Source organism: Salmo salar, chromosome 23 (genome assembly GCF_965601325.2).
Source record: "Salmo salar chromosome 23, fSalSal1, whole genome shotgun sequence".
NCBI classification, from domain to species: domain Eukaryota; kingdom Metazoa; phylum Chordata; class Actinopteri; order Salmoniformes; family Salmonidae; genus Salmo; species Salmo salar.
This window is the reverse complement of record NC_138313.1, coordinates 32343103-32361734: the sequence shown is the minus strand read 5'-3', so window position 1 is coordinate 32361734 and position 18632 is coordinate 32343103. Positions and strand designations below refer to the sequence as shown.

The 18632-nt window shown below is 43.9% G+C and overlaps 1 protein-coding gene across 2 annotated transcripts in view; it reads right to left on the bottom strand.

Annotated features, from left to right (window-relative positions):
* Positions 1-2964: 2964 nt before the first annotated feature.
* The window catches only part of tle5 (TLE family member 5, transcriptional modulator), a 45985-nt gene continuing 30317 nt past the window's right edge, over positions 2965-18632 (bottom strand). Inside the window, exons 2-7 of one of the 2 annotated variants that reach the window (XM_014169692.3) lie at positions 17435-17523; positions 14656-14719; positions 10860-10904; positions 9324-9386; positions 8900-8974; positions 2965-6476 (exon numbers count right to left, since the gene is read on the bottom strand). In XM_014169692.3, the coding sequence (XP_014025167.1) occupies positions 6249-6476; positions 8900-8974; positions 9324-9386; positions 10860-10904; positions 14656-14719; positions 17435-17523 (564 nt within the window). In that variant the 3' untranslated portion in view covers positions 2965-6248. The remainder of the gene's footprint in view (positions 6477-8899; positions 8975-9323; positions 9387-10859; positions 10905-14655; positions 14720-17434; positions 17524-18632) is intronic. The other variant, XM_014169693.3, reaches the window with a different exon arrangement.

The window sequence follows — 18632 nt, the reverse complement described above, 5'->3', positions numbered from 1 at the left end:
AGTATTCATACCCTTTGACTTATTCCACATTTCGTTGTTACGCGCTGAATTGTCAACATGGACTCCTCCAGCTGGGTCGTGTCAACATGGACTCCTCCAGCTGGGTCGTGTAAACATGGACTCCTCCAGCTGGGTCGTGTAAACATGGACTCCTCCAGCTGGGTCGTGTCAACATGGACTCCTCCAGCTGGGTCGTGTAAACATGGACTCCTCCAGCTGGGTCGTGTCAACATGGACTCCTCCAGCTGGGTCGTGTCAACATGGACTCCTCCAGCTGGGTCGTGTCAACATGGACTCCTCCAGCTGGGTCGTGTCAACATGGACTCCTCCAGCTGGGTCGTGTCAACATGGACTCCTCCAGCTGGGTCGTGTCAACATGGACTCCTCCAGCTGGGTCGTGTCAACATGGACTCCTCCAGCTGGGTCGTGTCAACATGGACTCCTCCAGCTGGGTCGTGTCAACATGGACTCCTCCAGCTGGGTCGTGTCAACATGGACTCCTCCAGCTGGGTCGTGTAAACATGGACTCCTCCAGCTGGGTCGTGTCAACATGGACTCCTCCAGCTGGGTCGTGTAAACATGGACTCCTCCAGCTGGGTCGTGTAAACATGGACTCCTCCAGCTGGGTCGTGTCAACATGGACTCCTCCAGCTGGGTCGTGTCAACATGGACTCCTCCAGCTGGGTCGTGTCAACATGGACTCCTCCAGCTGGGTCGTGTCAACATGGACTCCTCCAGCTGGGTCGTGTCAACATGGACTCCTCCAGCTGGGTCGTGTAAACATGGACTCCTCCAGCTGGGTCGTGTCAACATGGACTCCTCCAGCTGGGTCGTGTCAACATGGACTCCTCCAGCTGGGTCGTGTAAACATGGACTCCTCCAGCTGGGTCGTGTAAACATGGACTCCTCCAGCTGGGTCGTGTCAACATGGACTCCTCCAGCTGGGTCGTGTAAACATGGACTCCTCCAGCTGGGTCGTGTCAACATGGACTCCTCCTGCTGGGATGGGCCATACTATACACTCACACAGAGAAGGAAGATGAAGACAGACACAGAGAGAAACAGATGAGAAAAAAATAAGAGATTGACAGGGAGGAAACAAGGGTTGAATTGTGTGTGTGTGTGTGTGTGTGTGTGTGTGTGTGTGTGTGTGTGTGTGTGTGTGTGTGTGTGTGTGTGTAAAAGAAAGACATGAGAAATAAATGAAGATTAAGATAAATAGGGAGGCCTTTGCAGAAAAAAAACAAAGACCGCCACAGATGTAAGAGTCAGAACAAAAGAGAGCGAGTGACAGAGGGAGAGTGACAGAGGGAGAGTGACAGAGGGAGAGTGACAGAGGGAGAGTGACAGAGGGAGGCAGTGAGGGAATGACAGGAGGAGAGATAGACGGAGGGATGGAGGGGAGGATGGATGAGAAGCAGAGAGATTGACAGCTTCCGTTCCCTGGGACACATGAATAAACCAGCACAGCATATATTGCCTTGGAGAGAGAGGGATGACAGAGAGAGATAGGGATGAGAGAGTGAGGAGAGAGAGGGATGACAGAGAGAGATAGGGATGAGAGAGAGAGAGGCAAGAGAGAGAGAGGAGAGAAAGGAGGAGATGAAGAGAGAGCGTCTCCATAATCAAGCCATCAAGGAGAGCAGGAGCGAGGGAGTGATGGGGGAAGCAGCGATGTCTCTGAATGAGTCAATCATGATTAATCAAAACGCTTCTTGCTCTCCATTCAGGCGCTCCCCTCTATCTCCTCTGCTCAGTACATGCACATGGTTACTCGACAACATCACAATATGGTCTTCTGGGCATTTCCATCAAATCAAATGTTATTGGTCACATACACATATTTAGCAGATGTTATTGCGGGTGTAGTGAAATTCTTGCGTTCCTAGCTCCAACGGTGCAGTAGTATCTAACTATACACACATCTAAAAAGACACTGTATATGTGTTAGTGTTGCTAATATAACCATTGAAGTGAAATCCAAATGATTTTCTCAGCCTTTATGTACAATGTGTTGTGTCGCAGAGGAAAAAAACATTCCCACCACATCAGTGCTTCTCAGAGGAGTCCTGTATCCTGACAGAAAATAGGGCACTTTCATATTTATTTAAGTACTGGGCTCAGATCCAGAGGAGTCCTTGGGAAGAGACAGAGCGGGCAGGAGAGGAGGAAGCGGGTTGGAGCCACAGTAGCTCTGAGGTTTCACCAGCACTGCCTCCAAGCACACAAACACACACAGCCAAGGGCACACTGTCATTCAACACGCACAGCAGAAATAACCAATATGGATAGGGTGTGTGTAACCGCCTGTGTGTGCGCGTAACACTATCTGGGTGTGTGTGTGTAATAAAAATAGCCGTGAATGCAATGACACAAGTTGTGCGTTTGACAGATAGATGGGATATCTACATGAGGGTTGTGCGTTTGACAGATAGATGGGATATCTACATGAGGGTTGTGCGTTTGACAGATAGATGGGATATCTACATGAGGGTTGTGCGTTTGACAGATAGATGGGATATCTACATGAGGGTTGTGCAGCAGTACCAACTGGGGTATGTCCCAATGTCGTCAATGTTACAATAATAAAACATCTGGTGGTGAAAAACTAAACCTCAAATCAGGAACGCCATGGAACAGACATACACTACCATTCCTCGACTACTCCATCCATCTGTGACAGACGGACATGGACGGACACCTCAACAATTATCCAGCAGTGGAGAAATGACACAGGATGTTTTTAAATCAACACTTCCGCCGTGTGGAGTGACAATGAACTACAGGGACCTCAAAGCTCCACAGGCATTCAGGCTGCTAGGCTAGTATTAGTCATCAAAAGGTCATCCTTCATTTAGTAGTAATACTGAGAAATGTATAGTAACATTACACCATTGATGCTTTAGCTCCGTGGCATTGCCTCTGGGACAAGATGCACAAGAACAAAACAGGACAGACAACAAGTGATTTGATTGACTTTATTTGTAAAGGCACCAAAAGTACTTCCTTACTGCAGAACATTTCATTTATTTATAGTAAATGTTTGTTATTTTTATATTTCACCATTTCTTTAAATGAAGCTATAATTACATGACACAAATTGTTTTGTTTTTTTGGGGCCAAAGTATGAACTTCAGTATTTTTTCATTATACACAAAATATGTATTCAAAAAATGACCTATACAAAGCTTAAAATGCTTACAATGCTTCACGCTATGGGTAAAGGGCAAACAGTGGGTCAGGGGTTAAAGAGGGACAGGTATAGATCAAAGTACTGCAGCTCCTCTAGTGTCACATCAGTACTGTAGGACAGAGCACAGGAATCATCCAGGACAGACACAGAAGATGCAGCCATATACCTGGGGTGTCCAATCAAAAACGCATATTTTGACCATTTGGCAAAACAATGTTACGCATCTAAGAAAACCAATGGTCCAAACATCATATCTCTATCATAATCCATTCAAAAGTTATTGGAGTGTGTACCCTTGTAGGATGGCCAGAATTAGGGTGACTAAATCAATGGAAGCCAGAGAAAAAACAGGGTCAAAAATCTGGAGAATTGCATTGTGTCAGCTAGGCTGGATTCTGTGCAAGAATTAAGGCTACTGGTTACCTGACAGGCCCACTTTCCCGTTGAACTCATCTTCCTCCTCGAAGCCGCAGGACATAAATTAGAGGTAATATGGATATCGATTTGAGACATGATGTAGTACTTTCTTATTTTAGTACACGGTTTTCATATTAATTCAAAATTCCTATTCCTTTTTGAAGAGTCCTCACAAAAACAAGCGTTATCTCCAAAATGTCAACAGAGCAATGAGTGTATTTTCAAAGCTTTTTACATTTAATTCAGCTCATGCCAATTTAGCTTCATGCGACCAGCGGAAACTTTGAAGACGACCACAAAATGTCAAATCCTCAAAAGTTATGCGAAACCTGCACCGCTATGTCAACAGAACTCAGTGCTTATTACCGGATGCATTAGGTTACGAAATCAGACTTTTGGGATATAATGTTAATGATATGTTAGAGAGACCCCACTGATCCATTCAGAACATGAAGAATCTTATTTGTCTTGGGAAAATGTATTTTAGAACATAAGTGAAATGATCACCAAAGCGCGTTTTCACCCACTCTGAGCAGAGTGGGTGGACACCCTACATATACACATAAAGCTTTAGATGTATAACTGTATACATAGACTGGCCCTCCACTACTAAACAAATACATCGTTAATTTAGCGGAATCTCTAAAAGCTTTTTACTCTCATTCTATTTCATAGCGATAATATTCAAACAAAGTGTATTGATCACAGAAAATGTGGACCAAACTTTAAAACATTTCTTCGCTAATAGAAAGGAATAGTTCCCCAAGAGACATGCGTTTGTGTGCATCGACCCACACGCGTTGCATATCACTACTGTTTATGTCGATAAGAGTACGTTGTGCTGTTCACAAGCAGTATTAGACTTAAAACAAAAGCCACATGTCAATCCCAGGTTCACCACTGACTGACCAAAGTTCAAATCTATATTACAGAGGTTTATGAATGCATTCACATACGGCTATGAAATCAGAGTTTTCTTGTGACGCTTTATCTAAGACATTTACACAGATCTCTACACCCTCACAGTGTAACCCACCATCAAACAGAGAGGATGTCTATTAATATAAGGGGAATACAAAAAACATACAATACATCACACGCTGTATAACAGGCTGGGATCAAAACAATGGTCAGACAATAACACCAATCCCTTCCCAATCATACAGTAAAACCAGCAGTCAGCTTCACATCTTCTATACCATTCTCCATAGCTCTAAAGATGCCTCGACCTTCAATCTTTAGTTCTAGCCTACAGCGGCACTTACAGGTCCAGTTAATAATTGCACACTTTCTCCAACAGGCTGAGAGAAACATGTTGGGGTTTGTAGAAAATATATATATATATTTTTTTACGTAAATGCACACCAAAATGATGGCGATTTGTGCTTTATCTACTCAAATGACTGATCAAAAACTTTCATTTAAAACTATTCATTGGCCATGGACAATGCATCCACATTTGTGAGTGCTGTATATGTATTCTATACGAGAGCTAAATCATGCATCATTTCTTCTTACAGAGACTCATCTTTTGAGTGAAAAGATAGTGGGCGCAGTGGACATTTTGTTCTATGCCGCTGCCTAACATGAGACCGAGATGTCAACCTGTTTCCTAGAATAGACCAGAGATCCCTGTTCAAAATAGGTGACTCAGTGGATGTCAGAGCTGCTTTCTAAAAGACTTACTGCTTTCTAGTGTTGAAGAGGCAACGGGCACTCTCCTACTGCATCACCACCAGGGAGAGAAAAGATCTGAATGCGTTTTCTATCTCGCACAATGTTAATCATCGCTGCGATCTGTACATTCAGACTGTTATGATAGTATTGATAGCATGCCTTTCATGGAAGCGGTCTAAAGTAGCTCAGTGGGTTAGACAGGGCTCTCTGGGGACTGGAATTACCAAGTTACACGCTTCACCAAGAACACTGACATCTTTCAACTACTCTCCTTAACCTGGGGAGGAATCCTAACCTGAAAATCAAAGTGAGGCCAACAAATTTTCAGAACATTTTCTCACTGATATCAATGCAGGATTTTGACGTTAGGATTCAGACATTCACAAACAGTTTTTGCTGTTGCTTGTCTAAAAGTGTGTTTATGAAAACAGTATTGTGAGAGTTACCCCACATCAACCAACCGAATCAAGTTGACACAACAGAGGCTAGAGATCTGGGTGACGCGAGCCTGTCTGTTGGATCTCTTCTGGTTTGTTATTCCACTTATACTATGTGACATTCAGGCTCCCAGATGGGCCTTGGTAAAAGAGAGAGGAAGGAGACGCTCAGCCAGGGTGGCGTAAAAACACAGATCCATGTACCACTGGGCCATAAAGGGAGCAGAATGAGGGAAAAACAAATGAGCAAAAAGACAAGTCAAGATCAAATCACAAAAATAAAACACAAAATAAAAAGATATATACATGAAAGAAATGATAGTAAAAAAAAATCTATACTGTACACAAATTGGAGCAGTTGGAATGACGGCAAATGCATCAGATAGGCCGTAGAATTCTAAGTGGGAGGACTAAAAGGGGGAGATGGGGTAGAGGAGAGGGACTGGCATGGATAGATAGATATACAGGACCACAGCCCTCTGATGCAGCGGTAGTTAATATGCGGTGGAGGGCAGGAGGGAGCTTTAGTCGGACTTGTCCCCGTCCTCCTCACGGTGGCTGTCAGCTCCCTCACGAGAAGCCTTCTCCTCCTTTGCCAGCTGGGCCTGCGAGGCCAGGATGGAGGAGAGGGAGAAGAGGCCTGAAGAGGAGGTGACGGCCGGCAGGGTTGACTGACTCAGGCCCAGGGGCATGGGGGTCATGGGCAGGGCCAGACCCTGGAGCTGGGACAGCTGGTGAGCCTGGAGCTGCTGCTGTGGACAACACACACACAGCTCAAACACAGGGGAGACAGAGAGATGGGTACATATGGCTCTCACACATGCACACACACACATATATTGGCAGTCTTGCACTTTTCTTAAAAGAACTACCTATTTCTTTGAAAATAAGTTGAAATTGAAAACTTTTGGTCTCCAAACGTTATTGGATTTTCAACATCGCAGAACCATACATTATTTTGTAAACTTAAGTTGACAATTTGAAATGTAACAAATGAAGACAAATGGCATGGATAAACGTATTGGCACCCTGGAGCTAATATTTCACTGCACAACCTTTGGCAAAGATAACTCCGAACAAATGCTTCTTGTAGCCACCAATGAGCTTGCTGCAACTTTTATTGGAAATTTAGCCCACTTTTCTACAGCAAACTTGTCCAAGTGCTGTTTCTAGCTCTTGCCATAGGTTATGGATGTGGTTCAGATCTGCACTCTTCACTGGCCACTCCAGAACAGTCCAGCGCTTCTTCTTGAACCATTCCAGGATGCTTTTGATGTGTGTTTGGGGTCGTTGTCCTGCTGGATGACCAACAACCTTTAACCTCTCTAGGGTAGGGGGCAGTATTTTCACGGCCGGATAAAAAACGTACCCGATTTAAACTGGTTACTACTCTTTTCCAGAAACGAGAATATGCATATAATTGGTAGATTTGGATAGAAAACACTCTAAAGTTTATAAAACTGTTTGAATGGTGTCTGTGAGTATAACAGAACTCATATGGCAGGCCAAAACCTGAGAAGATTCCATACAGGAAGTGCCCTCTCTGACCATTTCTTGTGCTTCTGTGGCATCTCTGTCGAAAATACAGCATCTCTGCTGTAACGTGACAATTTCTAAGGCTCGCATAGGCTCTCTGAAGGCGCCAGAAAGTGGAATGAGATCTCTGCTGTCTCTGGGCTAGGTACAGGAGCGCTGTTTGTGAGTGGTCAGGCTGGTGGCTCAGAGACTGGAGATGTGCGGCCCTGAGAAGTGGCCATGTTTTTCTTTCAGCCTTTGAACGAAAACAACGTCGCCCGGTTGGAATATTATCACTATTTTACGTGAAAAATACAATAAAAATTGATTTTAAACAGCGTTTGACATGCTTCTAAGTACGGTAATGGAATATTTTGAATTTTTTTGTCACGACATGCGTCCGCGCGTCACCCTTCAGATAGGGACCTGAACGCACGAACAAAACTGAGGATATTTGAACATAACTATGGATTATTTTGAACCAAAACAACATTTGTGGTTGAAGTAGAAGTCCTGGGAGTGCATTCTGACGAAGAACAGCAAAGGTAATCCAATTTTTCTACTAGTAATTCTGAGTTTACTGAGCCTCGATGTTGGCGAGTGTCTGTTTAGCTAGCCTTGATGGCCGAGCTATCTACTCAGAATATTGCAAAATGTGCTTTTGCCGAAAACCTATTTTAAAATCTGACACCGCGATTGCATAAAGGAGTTCTGTATCTATAATTCTTTAAATAATTGTTATGTATTTTGTAAACGTTTATCAAGAGTAATTTTGTAAATTCACCGGAAGTTTTCGGTGTGTATGCTAGTTCTGAACGTCACATGCTAATGTAAAAAGCTGGTTTTTGATATAAATATGAACTTGATTGAACAAAACATGCATGTATTGTATAACATAATGTCCTAGGAGTGTCATCTGACATATATGCTAGCTTGAAAAATGGGTGTGTGATTATTTCTGGCTGGGTACTCTCCTGACATAATCTAATGTTTTGCTTTCGCTGTAAAGCCTTTTTGAAATCGGACAATGTGGTTAGATTAACGAGAGTCTTGTCTTTAAAATGGTGTAAAATAGTCATATGTTTGAGAAATTGAAGTTATAGCATTTTTAAGGTTTTTGTATTTCGCGCCACTCGATTCCACTGGCTGTTGACTAGGTGGGACGATTTCGTCCCACATACCTGAGAGAGGTTAACAGTCACTGTTTATAACACTGGACTCCAAAAACCCTTGATAATATACTGATTTCACGAGGTCCTGCACACATTCAGGACCAGGGGCAGCAAAGCAACCCCACAGTACTATCAAACCTCCCCCATGTTTGATTGTAGGGCGAGTGATCTTGTCTTTGAATGCTTCATTTGGTCGTTGGTGCCAATCATTTTGTCAATGCCGTTAGTCTTTATTTGCTCAATTAAAATGTTAAACTTAAGTTCACAAAAAATAAAGAAATAAAAATAAAACGTGTACAAACTGTGCACATCCATTCCACAACTGGTTCTTCACAAAGACCTTTTTATCATCATCAATATCATCATCATGTAAAGCACCAAACATAAAGCTCCATTAAAAGCCAGAGCATCAGATGCATCATCATAATGAAGGATTGATAATGATGAGTGTCAGACCCATAGAGGACATCCTGGAGGGAGCAGCCTACCCGGATGATGGAGTTCATCTCTGGAGGGGTGACCTGCTTGGCCCTCTCAATGGCCCCCAGGACCTGCTGCTGGTGCTGGGACACACACACACCACACACACACAGAGGGGGGTTAGATGGCTCAATACTACCAACACTGACCCTGTGCTCCTCACCCATTCAATTATTAAGTCACTAACACAAGGCTGGGCTTTGATGGAGAATCAATGATCCACTCCCATGTTGTAATGGGTCATCTCGTCATGGACACAAATTAGCATATCTTATCTGGATCACAGCAGAGCGCTCTGGCCCCTTTCATTACAGGGCTCGCAATGATGAATGGAGATATATATGGGGGAGAGTAGTCCAATAAGAATGATCTCATTCCAGGCTGCAGGGCACCGCGTGGGGTAAGGGGTCAGGGGTTAGAGGGTGTTCTTACCTCCTGGGACAGATAGGGGAGGACTTGGGCACAGATCCCGTTCAATCTCTTCACAATCTCAGCCTGAGGAGATAAAACACATCAGCACTTAGCTTCATTTAACACCACCTCAGTCTCACATCAACATACACCCCACCCTCCCAAAGGGCACTTCACAAGCACACATATATATTACTTTACGTTCCAGCAGTAATTATCATAACAAACTTCAATATGCAAAGCAGTGTTAATTGTGTTACTTTCTAATTCAGTGTGATATCTGAGAAGACACTCATTTACTATGCACCGCCATTCCAGACAAAACACCACACTTATCACTCCATCATCATGCACACTGACATCGCGCTCTCCTCTTAAAATGCATTTTGTGCCTCTTTCTATATGTGAGGAAGAATATGATGCACACACAGGAAAGTAAGAGGAAATGCCAAATGTTCTGTCAGGTGGGAGAACAATTCATTCAAGCTAACCGGAGAGGGGGTCTTGCAACTGGCAGGGATGGGATTTTGTTTTTAAAGTGGAGGGAGACAAAGAAGAAACAATAACCCCTTTTCAATATATCCCCAGCACACGCTGACTAAACTGTCTACAGCTCCTCAGCTGGAGAGAAGAGAAAGCTTGGGGAGGAGAAAGAGAACGAAAGAAAAAAAGGGAGAAAGAACGAAAGAAAATGAGAACGAAAGAAAGGGAGAAAGAGAAATTAAAAGGAGAAAGAAAAAGATAGAAATGGAGAAAGAGAAAAATTGAGAGAAGACAGTGAGAGAGAAAGAGCAGGCGGAACACAAAACAGACGTGAATTCTCCTCGACATTCAGTTCTACACATCCCCTTCAATTTCAACCCTCTAATGCTGCCGCAGTTCATCTGCACCCAGTCACACACACACACAAAGGCACACAAAGCATGCACACACACGTGCTAACATAATTGGGGATCCACACACAGCCCCCCCCCCCCCCTCCCCTGATTTTGTAAATATTTCATCCCCGCCAAATAAAGGAGTAGGGGTGATGAATTGTACTCATGAGGCAGAGCGGGGGGCTGTGTGTGTATGAGCGTGTATGTTCTCGAGCGTGTGTGCACGACTAGATTTTTCACTGCGTGTTCTTTGCTGCCGGTGTGGCTGTCAGGGAGGAGCCGTCAATCTTTTAGCGCGCCAGACAAGGTCACAGATAAGGCCGGGTCCACAGAGGCCCATCGCTCTCCCCCAGTAGCCAGCCCATAAATTACCACCCCACACCCCCCAGCAACCCCCCCCCCTCCGATCTATAGGCACCGGATTAGCCCCTTAGACAGCAGTATGCTACTCTTCACTGACCATGTAGTAATACACAGAGACTAGAGCTTTACCCTGCGCAGTACTGTACTGCTCCTTCCTTTAGAACAATCCCTCTGAATAGGGATGTTTTCTCAGCGATGCCAGAGAGAGATGTTTCACTGTCTGTCTACAGGGGGCATGATGATAAGAACCGATTCTCATCTCCGACAGCACCGCTGAAGGAGGGTTTCCTATTAACGTAGACAGAGAGAGACTTACCTGCTTGTGCATTTCGATGTTCAGCCCATAGGACATCTCATAGTACTGTAAAGCAGAAGGAAGATGAGGCGTTGTTATACAGTATAATAACAGAAAGAGGGAAACTCCATTATGTCCTGTGAAGTGTAGACAGATTGTCTAGCAATATGCATTTCCTTCTGTCCCACAGAGCCATCTACAGGAGACATCCCCTGGTTGTCATGCATCATGTCAATACTGTTACACCAGGTAAAACCCTTCACACACACACCCACCCAGTTGTCCTCCTGTGTCGCTGTGAGACGGAAAGAGATGGTGTGTGTGCTCGGTGTTAATGAGCAGGCCAGTGGCTCAGCATTAGCCCTGTTAAATCACCAGCTCTGTCTGTGAGGGCACAGGCTCCAGCATTCAAAAACACACGCGCGCGCGACGGGGAGTGCAGGCTGACCAGCCCAAACTGCACATCCCTAAAGCAATTATAGTGCTGGGGAAATGGAGGTGCTGGCGATAGCAGCCGGCGATGCAGGGGAACCTGATAGGCAATTAAGGGAGGGTGGACCAGGCTGGGGCTACACACACACTGATCCGCTGATGGATACGAGTGCAGCGCTGCACAGATTAGATGAGATTAAGCCAGTCAATGGATCAATTAGAGACAGAATCAGACAGCTACACGGGCCTTGCCAGAGACAATGAGATTAGCTAGAGGTGGAGAGTATGTGTTGGGGGGAAGAGAGAGATGACAACACCAGAGACAAAAGGACCACAGATGAGACTAGAGGAGGAATCATAAGAGGGAGGAGAGACAGAAAGACTGAAAACAATGACATGGAAAAAAGAGAGAGAGATGGGCACAGGGCTACAGAGAGGAAGCGGTGGGAGAATAGACAGGAGACAAAGGTAAAAGAACAAGATGGTATTTTCAATATTGCTGTATGTTGTAGTTGCTAGACTGAAATGGTGCCAAATTAAATTTGTTGTAAAAAAATGTCCTAGAATAAAAAAGGTGAAAATATGTTTTGTTGACATATTGTTGCAGTGTTAAACATCCCCCTGCCTGTAGAGGTGGTATGAATGCAGTTTTTCCCCTATATTCATTTAGCAGCGGTGCCCCAAATATACACTGATCAAAAATTAAAAAACGCAACAGTTCATATAAAGAAATCAGTAAACTGAAATAGGCCCTAATCATTTCACATGACTAGGAATATAGATATGCATCTGTATCCCAGCACGACACATCTCCTTCACATAGAGTTGGTCAGACTGTTGATTGTGGCCTGTGGAATGTTGTCCCAATCCTCTTCAATGGCTGTTTGAAGTTGCTGGATATTGGCGGAAACACTGTCGTACGTGTAGATCCAGAGCATCCCAAACATGCTCAACGGGTGACATGTCTGTTGAGTATGCAGGTCATGGAAGAACTGGGACATTTCCAGCTTCCAGGAATTGTGTACAGATCCTTGCAACAGAGGGCCGTGCATTATCATGCTAAAACATGAGGCGATGGCAGCAGATGAATGGCACGACTATTGGCCTCAGTTACTCGTCAAGGTAACTGTGCATTCAAATTGCCATCGATAAAATGCAAGTGTGTTCATTGTCCTTAGCTTATGCCTGCCCATAACATAACCCCACCACCACGGGGCACTCTGTTCACAACGTTGACATCAGCAAACCGCTTGTCCACATGACGACATACACACCATCTGCCATCAGCCCAGTACAGTTGAAACCGGAATTCATCCATGAAGAGCACACTTTTCCAGCAGTCTGCAGTCAGGTCAAGACTCTGGTGAGGATGACAAGCACTCAGATGAGCTTCCCTGAGACAAAAAAAAACAAACAATTTGCAGAGGGATGTACCTGATTGGCAATGATGTTCAGATATCCTGTGGCTAGGGCTGGGCGATATGGCCAAAATCTCATATCGGTCATTTCATATCCCGATAACGATACATAACACGATATACATATTCTGTCAATTCAATGAATAAATAATTTATATAAAATGACCACATCCGCTGCCATCACCTCATATTTCTTATTACATTTTGAATTATACTCAACAAATTAACGGTATTTGCATTTGGTACCTTGGGTCGAGTGTTAGCACCAACTCACGAATCGCCCGTTTCTCGACCGTGTAAATTGGGGCCATGTCTTTGCAGATGTAAGTTGTAACGGCAGCTGTTATCTCCTTCCATCTTCGTGATTCTTTGCCATATGGTGTGCCGCGGGCAAAAGCCTCTTGCAACGTCTGAGTCGGGGGTTTGTTTTGAGCACTCAACTGTACTTTTTTGGGTCTCATCCGTAGACTCTCTCCGTACTGTTTCACATGATTCTTGCGTAGGTGGTAATAGGTTAGTGGTGTTTGAGCCTGTTGTCGGGACCGGCCTGCAGCATATTTTGCAGAGGACGGTTTTCTAGTCCGTGTCAGACTTTTCATACCCAAACCACGTCCATGCGACCGAAGTAGCCCTTCTCTTAGGTACGAGCTCCGTGTCTCCGTGCTCTGTGTCACGTTCACTCTCCTCCATGTTTGTTTGTGTGGCAAATTTCCTTCCACACCGCACGTGTGTGAAACGCAAAGCGACGTCTAATTGACGAAAAATATTGCTGTAAAGAGTGTGATTTGCGACACAACTAAATAAACGATAGAGCATAATATGAAACGATAGACGTTTTTCTATCGTCACACGATATATATCGTTATATCGCCCAGCCCTACCTGTGGCATTCAAACATTGCTCAAGACTACCAATGAGTGCCATGAAAACACACCCCACACCACCACCAACAGCCTGTAATGTCAACACATGGCATAATGGATGCATGTACAGTATTCATGTGGTTTCCTCCAATCAGCTTGAAAGAGCAGGAACCCGGGACTCATCAGACCAGGCAATGTTTTCCAATTCTCCAGGGTTTTCGTTCCTTAGCCCACTGGAACCACAGTTTCTTGTTTTTTTGCTGAAAATAGTTGAACGCTGAGGTCGTCGGCTGCCATACCCCATTTGTGTCAAGGTATGACGAGTTGTGCATTGTTTTATGGGTCTTTGGGCACCAATGTTGTACTGGACTGTCAGTTGACTAACTGTAGCCCATCCGTTGCTCTGCACAATTTGTGTCAGCCTCCGTTGTCCTCTTTCATCAATTACCTGTTTTCGACCACAGGCTGGATGTCCTTTGGAGGGTGGACCATTCTTGATACACACAGGAAACTGTGGAACGTGAAAAACCCAGCAGCGTTGCAGTTCTTCACACACTCAAACCGGTGCGCCCGGCACCTACTACTATACCCCATTCAAAGGCACTTAATTAAACCTTTTGTCATGCCCATTCATCATCTGAATGGCACCCATACACACACCTATGTCTCAATTGTCTCAAGGCTTAACAATCCTTCTTTAACCTGTCTCCTCCCCTTCATCTACACTGATTGAAGTGATATGATGACATCAATAAGGGGTCATAGCTTTCACCTGGATTCACCTGGTCAGTCTACGTCATAGAAAGAACAGTTCCTAATATTTTGTACTCAGTGTATATGTACCAAACAGACCTAGCAGTCACACACATGAGCGCACAGCCACCGCTTGCTCCTCATCTCCCTACAGTGCATCAGTTATATTTCAGATGGTGTCAACATCATTACATTGTAATGCATTTGAGTAGAATGTCCTTTTAAAAAGTGACATTGACAGAGCAGGGTCACTCACAGTACCGCACACACACACACACACAGTAGCACACACACACACAGGCTGACACAGGCAAACACACACACACACACACACAAAAAAAAAAACCTCACCATGATATAATGACGTTGCATCTCAGACTTCTCACTGGCCAGCTTGTCACACTCCAGCTTCAAACTGCAAAGAGATCAAAATAGAAAATCTTTAGGCTCCAGGAAGCATCACTCATACCTCTTCAGGAAGACAGGAAATGAATTCATCCTTCCCTCATCGGATCTAACAAGGTGTCAATCCACCAAAAGAGAAAAAAGCCTCCCAAATAAACCCTAATAAAATACCCATATTCACACCCAGAGTGATTTAAATTTCCTGCCTATAAAAAGCGGACGGTTGGTGGATGACGTGGATGTGCAGCTCTGCTCTGTGATGCGTCGCAGACAGCCATTAGCTGTAATCATGTCACAGCGCTCGCTGCAAGAGTTACAGGAGGTGACAGGACAAAGGAGGCCAAGTCTCGACTGTCACACCACTTATCACAAGCTTTCATATTGGAATGGCGTTGGTGTTGACATCCCCCTCTGTAGAGCGTTCCAGTGCATCAACATTAACCAGGAGGGAGCAGTTCTGAATATCAGACCAGGGTTTATAATGGTGTGTTTACGTTAAGATTGTTTTTGGGATCTGTGCTGTCCGCGTCACTGTGAATGAAGACTCAAATTAGGCAGAGCGTTAGCTGTGGTGAATCCTCATCATTGTCCCCAACTGGGAAAATGCTGCTCATAGCCACCGCTGATTCTGTCACTGACATGGAAAAATAGTTGATGCAAATGGGATCATATCAGCGGCGCTGTTAACTCAGCCCAAAGTGAAAAGGTTAAAGGATTCTTTATTTATTTTTTCACAACCAAATCTCTATTTCTGATGTATATGCCATGTTATAGATGGGTCCAGACACCTTTGTGATTTGACTTGTTTTTGATAAACATAAGTTTATACTATAAGGACAAACCCAGTCTGTACTTCTGCATAGGGGACTAGAAGATTAGGGATGAGATTCAGAATGACAATACACAGAGCTTTGCCGTTTTTGAAAAGGAGGCATTTGTGTTTGTTCATGTTTTTTCAGGGCCCTCATACTGCACAACTCGAGAATGAGGAAGTGATTCGTTGTTTGGGGTAAGTCTATCAAAAACAAGTGAAATCACCAAAAAACAGGTGTCTGGACCCTTCTATAACATGCCATTTACATCTAAAATGTAGTTCTTTTTACAAACAAATATTTTCCTTTAAAGAATAAACCTCATTACAATTCAACAGCAGTCCTCAGATTCTCTGACCAAACAAGTGCTCAGGGGGGCGCATTTCATTGACAGCACCCTCTCTCCCTCCATCCATCCGTCTCTACTCCTCTTTCGCCTGCAGCCTTCACTTAGCCAAATCGCTTTTTCCTCCTAAAAAAATAATATCTGCAGCAGCGCGTGCGCAAACACAGGGGTTGGTTGTCATGACGACCAGCCTCCCCTGCTGCCACCCTACCTGAGAGCGGATTGTGATTGTCTTTGTGCGCATGTGATTGGTGGAGGTGGCCCGGGGGCTCGGAGAGACACTCTCAAACGACACTTTGATGGAGTTTTATTGCCGCTCCTTCCGCCTCCAAATCGCTCCTGCTGTCATCTTTATTTTGATTTATGTATTCCCTGATCTATTTATGCATGTGGTGGGGGGGGGGGGGGGGGGGGGGGCGCACGACAGTTACAATGCTCACTACTGTGCTCAGGAGACCACCTGCAGAACATTTCCCTAAAAGGGCTGAACGCAGCGTTCTACAAAGCCTCGTCTATGGCTCCTCAGCTCAAATCATTAGGCAGCGTGTATGCAAGCTCTGAATACGGCGTAGAGAAAAGGTATTCTTTCAACTGCTTCTGAAGGGGGTTAAACGGTGGGGCGGTGGGTTGTCTGGGGAATTACACACCAAAGCCCAGGCTCTGAGGTGTTCCTACTACACTAGGAATGGACTGATGATCAGAGACAGAAATTTCACACAATGAACAAACATGCAGGCTTTTATCTGCTTCTCCTCTGATGAAGCTCAATAGAACAGGGAGGAAAGAAAACCTCAGCCAATACACTTCCTAGTTCCTATACCACAGGTAAATAGACGGAGGGAATCAGAGGCAGTTGTAGCCCTGCTGCTTCAAAGGCTAGAAATCCATAAAGCGGAAACCTTCCTTGGGTAACATGAGATCCACGAACTCCACACATTTAGTCATGAATCAAACAGAGCAATACACTGTACTCTGGTACATCTCAATCCAGGTAAAAAAATAAATGACCTTGTACCATCTAGCAATTGCCAATCTTGTTATGTTGTGGTTATTGCAGGACATCAATAACAGTAATTTATATTACATGAAAGAGAACAAAGTTCTAGACTAGGGTTCTAAATAGAACTGACACACACATCCATTGGTCTGCTCTTAAAACATATGCCCTATTTTCATGTCTTCTCCTGCGGAACAACAGCACACTCCTAGAATACGTATTCTTTCAACTGCTTCCATCTGCCTCTGAAGGGGGTTAAACGGTGGGGTGAAATAAAATGTATTAGTCTTGCTGTGATTTATTTGATATTCTAGTCATGTAGGTTATTCCAGTGGGCTTTTGCACAGAACTATGTGCAGCAGTGTACTCTAGTACTGCACACTGTATACTTACGCAACATAACTCATAGCAGAATATAATTAAAGTGTTCTAATCTGTACACTCACCTACAAAGATATGGTTATTCTCAGAGTATTCACAAATGGCAGACAGGTTTAGTATCTTAACCCCTAGTTCCTCAGATAAGCCTTGGTTGAAGGGTTTGTGTGAGAAACAGTGCTAAATGGATACCTGTGGTATTGTGCTTGGAGGAACTGGAACTCGTCCTTGATTCGGTCACACGAATCGGAGGTTGTGAATTTCAGCTGCTGCGATGAAGCCTGCAAGACAGACAGACAAACACCATCAAAACACGTCAGTGAAATAAAACTAGTCTGGCCTGGCTCACACTAGGGTCGTTCCACCTCAAAAAGCACATAGGGATTGACAGAACCCATCTAAGATGATCGTTTCTGTAGTTACCGTTGAAACATTTCGGAGAAATTAAGCCAATTGATTGCACCCAAATGTACCATTTTAAATTATAGGATTCAGATACAGTACCTTCAGAAAGCATTCACACGCCTTTACTTTTTCCACATGTTGTGTTACAGCCAGACTTTAAAATGGATTAAATTGAGATTGTGTCACTTGCCCCATAATGTCAAAGTGGATTAATGTAGACATTTTTACCAAATAATAAAAAATGAAAAGCTGATATGTCTTGAGTCAATAAGTATTCAACACATTTGTTATGGCAAGCATAAGTAAAAATGTTGCATGGACTCAGTGTGCAATAATACAGTGCCTTCAGAAAGTATTCACACCCTCAACCTTTTTCCCAAAAAAATGTGTTACAAAGTGCGATTAAAATGGATTTAAATTGTCAATGACCCTACACAAAATACTTGAACGCCAAAGTGGAAGAAACATATATTTTTTTTAAATTGATGTAAAATAAAATAAATATATCTTGAATAGATAAGTAGTCAAACCCATAATTCAATACATGTTAGAACCACCTTTGGCAATGATTAGAGCTGTGAGTCTTTCTGGGTAAGTCTAAGAGCTTTGCACACATGGATTGTACAATATTTGCATATTCATTATTTCAAAAAATTGACTCTGTCAAGTTGGTTGTTGACCATTGCTAGACAGCCATTTTCAAGCCTTGCTATAGATTTAAGCCACTTTAGGTCAAACTGTAACTGGGCCACTCACGAACATTCAATGTCTTGGTAAGCATCTCCAGTGTATATTTGGCCTTGTGTTTTAGGTAATCGTACTGCTGAAAGGTGAATTTGTCTCCCAGTGTCTGTTGGAAAGCAGATAACCAGGTTTTCCCTCTAGGATTTTGTGCTTGGCTCCGTTGTTTCTTTTAATCCTAATAAACGTCCTAGTCCTTGCCAATGACAAGCATCCCCTTAACATGATGCAGCCACCACCAGGC